The following is an 8,407-nucleotide window of genomic DNA, read 5'->3' as shown; positions in this document are numbered from 1 at the left end:
TAATTACCTGTTCCCACCCAGAGCGAAGCCACAGCGTGAGCTCCAGACTGGACACCTCAAACCTAGCGGTGGGCGCAGCAGGGTGAAGCCCAGGGGACCCTGAGGCCCAAAATCTCAAAGATAAGCCATTGTTGGGTTGTTACCAGCAGCCACCAGGCTGGAGTGGGGAGCTCTGCAGTGGAGATGTGAGTGGAGAGAGGACACAGTCAAAGCACAGACAGTTCTACCACACTCCCAGGATTCACCGGCTTCGAAGGGATTCCGAAGAAGTCTGAGAGCAGAGCAAATGGACCAGGAAGGAAGTCTCTGAGTGTGGAGCAGGATCTGAGGCGCAGCCCTGGATTAGCTGACTCCATAAATTCGGAATCCCGAGGGGGGGTCCCCACCAGCACATGCACAGACTCTAGGAATGAAGCAGGTTTCCCGATGACCTCTGATTTGTTCATTTCCTTCAGCAACTATGAGAAGCAGAGTAAGCTCCGAGGAAAAGCACCTTCAGCTAAAGTTACCACCCGGCCCCCTTTGGTGCTTGCATCTGCTTTCATGCTCTGTTAACCTGTTAGCATAACAGGGGGGCAGGTTCCATGGTGTCCTCACCCACTGTGCTCATGGTTAAGAGGTAGAACCAGGTCTCCTTGTCCACCGATGTTACGGCTGTGCTCCAGACAGCACTGTGCCCAGGAAGGGGCTTGGATATTTGTCCAAACAAATGCATCTTTGTACCCCAGATTCTAGAGCACTTAGAGCACGGCATTAAGAAACACGACATGCACATCCTTTTTGACACTTAAAAATTTCCTCAAAAACATTTTTTTTACAATTTTTCATATTCGATCTTGGCCCAAAATAACTACTTTGCATAATAGTGAGAAAGAAAGGCATATTAAAATCACATGTCACACCTGAATACCTGCAGAAACCGATCCTGAAGCCATCCAATGGGAGAAGTCGCCAAAGATTAGTCCCTGGAGCTTACCCTTAAAGGAAAAACTTGCTATTGTAAGTATTTTCAATGCCTTTCCCCATGCATGGAATATGCTGGACTTTTTTGCATGACTCCCGCCTTCCTGGAACAACACAGCGCACCCCTCTGCAGAGCGAGTGAGCAGCCTGAACGTCCGCAGTCCTCCTGCTAGTCCTTTGAGAAAGGAAGTCAGGAGTGGAATTCAATGCAGAAGAGGCTGCAGGCTTAGCCTCATGCCTGAGACATTTCGGACATGCAGCCAGGGACCCCTGGCATGGTCATGGGGGCAAATGGCAGCGCTGGGCAGACAGACCCCATCCTTCCCCCTTTAGAAATGGGTATGGCTCCTAAGAACAGACTTTTTTCCTTCCCCTTCCTGTCTCTTCTCCACACTCTCCCTTTTAGTGGGTTAAAAGTCTGGCTGACTCTCAGCTGGGAGTCCTTTGGGTCCTCACCAAAGACACCAACCAGGGGGAAGCAAGGGGGTCAAAGGGGCTTCAGGCCAGTGCTGCTCCAAGCTACGCTCTCTCAGTAAGGAGCATCGGGGTCACTCCGGCCTGGGGAAGTGCCCACATCAGCAACTTTGGGTGTTTCACTGACACTTACTAGGGACTGTGACTCTGATGGCAGCTCTGGTTCCTTTCTGAAGAGCGTCTGCGTGCACACCCAGCTCCGTCCCCTACTTGGTGGAAAAGGGCTGTGGTGGACCCCAGGTTAAGTCACCACCTAGAGGACCATCTGGTGGACACTCCAGTTTCCTCCGTGTTTCCCCCTGATGGGGAGGGTCACACCTGAGCACATGATGCCCTGAATCAGCTGTAGAGCAGGTTGGAAGCAGAATGACTTCCACAGTGGACAGCTAGTCAGGGCACAAACGAGGGTGCATCCCCAGAGATCGGCTCCCCCCAGGAGTCGCGGGCCGGAGGTCTGCTGGCAGCGCCCGACATCCTGATGTTTCTACCCTACTCACGCCTCCCTCTTCAGGCTCACAAAGCAAAGGCCAATGCTCTCCATGCCACAAGTCAGGCTTCAGAAAGACCAACCAAGCCCCACCAGTCAGGACAGAAAAACAAAACCAGCAAAATCAAACCAAATGATTTTATTGTACGGTTTCCTTCTACCAGAAAAATTACTAAAAATATAAATATAAAATCTCTAGAAAATCCTCAGAATAGCTCTGTAGTATCCTTCGTCCCCCAGCCTGAGGCCAACCTCTTTGTTCTTTAAAAGTTGATGGATTCTTCGAATGTTCGTCTTCCTGTCACCCACACTCGTTAACACAGACACATTTCTCTCCCTGCCAGGGAACACGCCACCCTCCTGCCAGGTTCTGGAAGCTCACCTTGTATCTATCAGGGTAAAGCTGCCGCTGAATCTGGGGACACAGGGCATGGGTGAGCAACGGGGAGAGAAAAGACTTCCTTACATGGACAGAGAAGACAGACCTTTCATTCCTCCTCGGTACCCTGCCCTTGAGCACACTGGGCCACTCAGAGAAGCCGGACTCACCATGGCGAGGGGTGGTCAGGTGGGGAGGTGACTGCCATGCTGCAGGCACGGGACATGACCCGGGGGGTGGTCAGGTGGGGAGGGGTGACTGCCATGCTGCAGGCACAGGGAGCTCAGGCTGTCGAGATGGACACAGGAAGCCAGGTGGGGCTTTGGCTAGAGGCCTGGTCTGAGCCGAGACCCTCAGCAGGACAGAAGTCGTTGTTCTGCTGGCTTCTGGGTAACGCTTAGCCCCAGGCACCGGCACTACCTGTGGCATCTAGGACCAGATTTCAGCCTCAGAGAGTGTCCCCGCCCACCTCGCCCCACCCCTGGTAGCAGTATCACCCCCCCCGCAGAAGGATGGCTGAGGTGATCAGAGAGGCCAGCTAGAGATTGCAGCAGAGTCCCACAGACCCTTATCTGGTACCAGACATGAATCTGAGTGGCCCTGGGAAAGCCTGGTAGGACCCCTGTGCTAATCCCGGGTTGGGTGGCCAGGACTTCATCGGATGCTGGATGTGGCGTAGAGAGCAAGGCACTTAAGGCAGCCTGGCCCCGCAACCTGTAACCTACGGTTACAGTATCACCTGGCCAGAGCCACCCTGGTCTTAGCGGAGGAGCAGCCCAGAGTGCAGGTACCTGGTAAGCTTCCCATCAGAGAAGCAAACCAAGCTCCTGGTGTGGAAGCGCAGGGGAAACTGGGCTTGCTCCCAGCACGTGTGTTTATAGTTCTCTGCCCCCGGCCCCCAGCTCTGCATTTTGTGCAGAACCCCAAGCCATTCTGGAAAAACTCACAGGTCCCCAAATCCTTGTGCTGTTCCTGGAGTAAGTCACGATCTACTCAATTCAGCAACAGCATTGCTCACTTCACCACGGCACCCGGCGTGCCTGGACCCTCCTGAGGACGGTGAAACAAGGCTCCGCTGTGCGAGACGGGGTGGAAGGGGAGGCGGTGGGCGAGCTGTGGCAATGCGCATGGCTGCAGAAGCAAGGATGCAGGAAGGCAGCCTCAGCCTGGGGGTCCCGAGGCTCCCAGGTCTGCAGGAGTTAGCTTGGACACTTTATATGGCAGAGGTGGTGGGGACGGGAACAGAAATGGGGTGACTGGGTGAAGTGGGAAATGAGCTCTGGGGCCCCCAGGGTAGGAAGTGGAACAATGAATAGAAAAGGGAGGTGGCAGGAATCACAGGAGGAGGACTGCTACACTGCCCACCCTGGCCAGACAGGCCACTCCCAGCCTTCTCCTGGGACCAGCCGCTCTGCTCAAGAAAAGGCCTGTTCTCTCCTTGCTGCAAAGGCCCCCAGGGTGGGGATCAGCCCCCGACAGGGTCTCCTGGCCACAGGAAGACAGCACGACAGGACCCCTGGTAGGAGACAGGAACACAAAAGTGGGTTAACCCAGGAGGGCAGGAGCCAGCGGGGCTGGGTGAACCAGGTCAGTCCCTCACAAAGACCCCGAGGCAGGCACGGGGCGGGAACCTTCTGCAGGAGAGCAGAGTGCTTTCTACTTAAGGAAAAGTAGCCTGCCCCGCGGTTCTCACCGCGTTCCAACCTCTTACACTCTCCACCCTGGTTCTCGCACTTACCATGCTTAGACCCTACAATTGCATCTCAGGTGGTGGGGCCCCTGAGAGGCTGCTAGGAGCCCCGACAATGGCTCTTTTCACATCCTGGTTGCCACACTGCCATCTCCACTACTGCTCTGGGTTCTCGGGGACCAGCTCCCTGGGTGCTAGGTTCCTGGGCCCTCCCCCCAAACAGGATCGCAACTTGCTCTGCTGCTCCTGCTGCGGCCTGCCTGGTCCTGTCCCCACGCACAGCAAGGGAAGCCCGAGTGTAGCAGGCTGCATCTGCTTCCTCGGTGCCTCTCTAGACTCACACTCTGGGCAGGCGCTCTCGGTGGCTGGCTCTGTGCCCCCTACTCTGGGAGTGCTCACCATGTTCGCCATGTGGCTAGATGAGTAACACCCTGTGAACCCTGGGTGACAAGGCTGCCCGAGGTCTCAGGCCTGGGAAGCCTCTCCCCTGGCCCTCATCCACCTAGGTAGAGGTGAGGGGACAACCAGGGGCTTGCGTTTTCTTGGGACCAGGAGGAGCTGTGACTGGGCTGTGCTCAGGGTGTGTGGCTTTCCGGGTCTGGGCCCATCATCAAGCCAAACCCACAATTCCTCCTCCAGCCTGATTACCCCTGAGGCAGGAAGACGCTGGGCCCCCAGGGAAGGGAAGGAAGGAACCCAGAGGGCCTGGGAAGGAGAAGAGTAGGCAGCCTGTGGGAGGCAGGCAAAGAGAATTCCCGCAAGATCCTTCATCTTGGGCTGCTGGTCCTGCAGTCAGTGAGGAGCCATGACGCTCTGCTATCCAAGAGCTGCAGCCAGCACCCAGGGGAACCGAGATGGCACCTGAGTCCCTTTGCCATCCCACAGATGGACCCTAGAAGTAGGGCTACTTGTGGCTTCTGGCCCTGCAACAGCCCATGAGGGAGAATCAGCTCCCTGCTGGTGCCTTGTGCGAGGAGGGCAAACAGCAGGCTGGGGCTGGGGCAAGGGCCCGGGTGCACGGCTGAGGGGAGAGCAGAGGGAAGGGAGCGCACAGCAGGACAGAAGCAGCTCTACTCAAAGGACAGCAGGTCTGGGTGAGGGCCCTCGTTGTCAAGGCTGGAGGTCCGTGCCCGAGGAGGCGGGCTGCTATCCTCCAGGGACTCAGCCAGGCTGATGGGGCTCAGGCTGAGTTTGAGGCCATTTCTCTCGATGAGGCCAGGGGAAGAGGCCCTTCTGCCCTCAGTCATCTTTAGCTTGGGTTCGTCCTGGCTGTCTTTGTGGATGAGGTCAGGTACCGACAGGGAAACCTCTCCATTGGGCAGAGCCTCGCCCCTGTCCGCCATTTCCATGGTGGCCTCTGGCTGTGAAGCATCTGCTGGGCTGGGCTGGGCAGCGGGATGGGAGTCCTGGGGTTGCCCAGGTGACAGCTCAGTCCCATACTCCAGACTGCTTAGGACAGGCTGCGATGAAATCAGCATGTCCTGGGTGGTCTTCAGGGCTCGTGGGGTTCGCTTCCTGATGATGGGAGGTGGAGGATCCAGGCGAGGGAATGTGTCTTGCAGGGCTGATCTGTAAGGTTGACGACAGAGAGGCATGTGCTTTAAGGATGCTGGGACACCAGTCCCCAGTGCGTCTTCCCTTCTCTAACTCCACCTGCACTTTCAACCCACCCACCCCAGGAGCGCTTTATGCTCCGGCCTCTCGTTTTTGGTTTAGTGTGTGAGTTTCAGCAGTTTGTGCGCAAACCGCTTTTGGCCTGTCCCACCCTCACTCGGTGTTCAGAGCAGCAGCGTTAACGCCAGGACCCCCAGTGAACTGTGTCACATCAGAACCTATGCGACAGTCCTAAAAAGTGCACCCCCACCTGGGGAGCGCAGGTGTTTAAAACAAGGCCCGGAAACGGGAGGGCTGCCACAGTGGGCGACTGCCTCCCCTGTCCAGGGGGTTCTGCCAGATGCTGGCTTCTCTACTACCAACAGTCAGCACAGGGCTCCTCCGGTGTGGCTGAGGGGTCAGAGTCCCCCTGGGGAGCTTCTGGGCAATCCCTGGGTTTGACTCCAGCTCTGCCAGTCCCTAACTTGGTAACCTTAAGCACCTGATACTACCTCTCTGCACTTGTGTTGTCTGCAAGATGGAAATAATATAATCTACCTCAGAGGGCCGTTGTGGGGTTAGGTAAAGTAATGCAGCTGAAGCGTAGCTCAGGGCTAGGATGTGATGGGCACTCGATAAACGTTTGCCATGGAGATGGAGACTAAAGCCAGCTCCCACGAACGTCGCCTGACCCTTCAGCTGCTCTTCATGTGACCACCTCATGTCCCTTCCATGGGGTCATTCTCCCAAGACATTACAGTTTGTCTGCAGACCTCTTCCAGGGGGTCCACAGAACCGGGGGTGTCAGGGCAGGAGGTGGGGTGCACTCACCTTCCGTCATCCACGTCAGCCCCGCCGGCCAGCTGGGCCCCTGCCGTCTTGTTGACTTCCATTGTGCCCGCGCCGCCCAGGCCCGAGGGCTCTTTCCTCCGCAGGAAGTCATTCACTTTGGCCCCCATGGCTTTGCCCAGGTTCTTGAGGTGCTGGCTGCTGCCCGCCCAGAGTCCTGGCCCTCCGGGCTCCACAGGCCCCAGGGTGGCAGAGCTGGGGGCCGCAGACCTGGACAAGTGGGGAAAGGAGCGGCTCGCCTGGAGCTTTGGGGTGAGGGCTGTGTTCAAGTTCTCGAACATGCTGTGGTCAACTACGAACAAACAGGGCAGACGGAGAAATGGTGAGTGGGGGGCAACCCCATCACTGCTTGTCTCCTCCTTATACCACGCCCACAACTTGTAACTGCATAAGGCTTTGGAAACAGTCAACAAAGAGCCAGCAAAGACACCCTTGACCTTCCGATCCAGTTGTCTGGGTGGGACATAGGACCAGAAATTCTAGTTCTGCCTCGCCCAGGTTAATCAGTGACGAACTCTAGCCACAAAAGAGCTAACTTATCCCTTTAAATCTGCCTCCTTGACTCATGGCTTAACCCCTTACTGTGGGGTCACCAGGCCCTTTGAGGTAAAGAAAAAAACGAGGGTGAAGCAATGCGATGTGACATTTTTTCCCGTTGCCGTGAGCACACGCTGAGCTCTCTGACTCAGGCACTGGGGCAGAAGCTGGTGGAGGGATGGCAAGTACGAGGCCTGGAGTTGGAAGCTCCCTGCTGAAAAGCCACGTGTGTAGCTCATTTTCTCCATGGAAAATGCTCACTTCTCCTGGGGTGGAACTCGGGAAGACGGGCCAGCTGCACGCAGGGAGATGCTGAGTGGTGGCTCAGGCCAGCTCACACACAAATGGACACGCACTTGGTGCCAAGGAAGCAGGAGGCGCACCAGCTCACTTGACCCTCCCGACAACCTAGTGAAGTGGGGCACAGTACGACTTCTATTTGTAGATGATGAAGACAGGGCTCATAGCAACGAACTGCCAGGCCAGAGGTCCCAGGCCAATTACCGGTGTAGCTGGAACCAGAACTCAGGTTTTCTCACCCAAAGCTCAGCGTTCTTTCCATGACTTCCCCTGCCTTGCATGGAACAGCTGCCTAAATATGCCTCGTGGACAGTCTCGTCCCAGAGATCTCTCTTTGGCTCGAACAATTAACTCAAAGGGCTGAGGGCTGGGAGGAGACCCACTAGGTTATAAACGCTTGCAGGGTAGAGACCATGTCTCCCTCATCTTTGCGTCCTTGACAGCTAGCCTGGGTCTGGTACGTGGTGGGTGCTCAGTAAATGCCTTAAATTGAATTTCCAGACCCATTTTGCAGATGGAGATGGAGAATTGTGGAGGCCCAGACTACAGCAGCTCCAAGGTTTGCAGTTGGAACAGCCGGAGCTCAGGGCTCTAAACTGCGCTGTCCACACACTTGCACAGGGCCTCTTCCCACCTGGAAATCCAGCCCGGGCCTCAGTGTAGCCAGATCCACTCTGGGGCCTTGGAAGCAGACTTGAGGTTGCTGTCCTTACTGAATGCTCTAGACATTTTATCAATCTGGATGGAGGAGAGGTTACATTTGGTCATGGGCTCCTCTCCTTGTCAACACCTCTGCTAAGTGACTGTCCTCGCTGAGCCATCCTAAGAGTAACTGAAGTCAGGGTGTACCTTTTTTTCTGTTGAACTTCTGTACAAAGCAGTTCTCTGCCCTGCACTGCTGAATCCTGGGCCTCGGAAAGCATTTCTCTTTATTGTGGTTTTAAGCAGAGTCATCCCTTCTGAGTCAACCATCTTTTTTTTTTTTTTAATTGGGGAGGGGGTTTAATTAGGTTTATTTATTTTAATAGAGGTACTAGAAATTGAACCCAGGACCTCATGCATGCTCAGTGTGCACTCTGCCACTGAGCTATACCCTCCCCCCCGAGCCAACTACCTTGATGAGCCATATTCTAAG

The 8,407-nt window shown here is 55.7% G+C and overlaps 1 protein-coding gene across 6 annotated transcripts in view; it reads right to left on the bottom strand.

Annotated features, from left to right (window-relative positions):
* Nucleotides 1-2,048: 2,048 nt before the first annotated feature.
* LOC105092694 (carboxyl-terminal PDZ ligand of neuronal nitric oxide synthase protein) overlaps nt 2,049-8,407 on the bottom strand; it is a 281,400-nt gene continuing 275,041 nt past the window's right edge. For all 6 annotated transcript variants that reach the window (XM_010984410.3, XM_010984411.3, XM_064477935.1 and 3 more), the window contains 2 exons: nt 6,418-6,727; nt 2,049-5,562 (listed from right to left, as the gene is read on the bottom strand). In XM_010984410.3, the coding sequence (XP_010982712.1) occupies nt 5,064-5,562; nt 6,418-6,727 (809 nt within the window). In that variant the 3' untranslated portion in view covers nt 2,049-5,063. The remainder of the gene's footprint in view (nt 5,563-6,417; nt 6,728-8,407) is intronic.

Source organism: Camelus dromedarius, chromosome 23 (genome assembly GCF_036321535.1).
Source record: "Camelus dromedarius isolate mCamDro1 chromosome 23, mCamDro1.pat, whole genome shotgun sequence".
NCBI lineage: Eukaryota > Metazoa > Chordata > Mammalia > Artiodactyla > Camelidae > Camelus > Camelus dromedarius.
The sequence above is the reverse complement of the archived record's forward strand: the minus strand, read 5'-3'. Positions and strand labels throughout refer to the sequence as shown.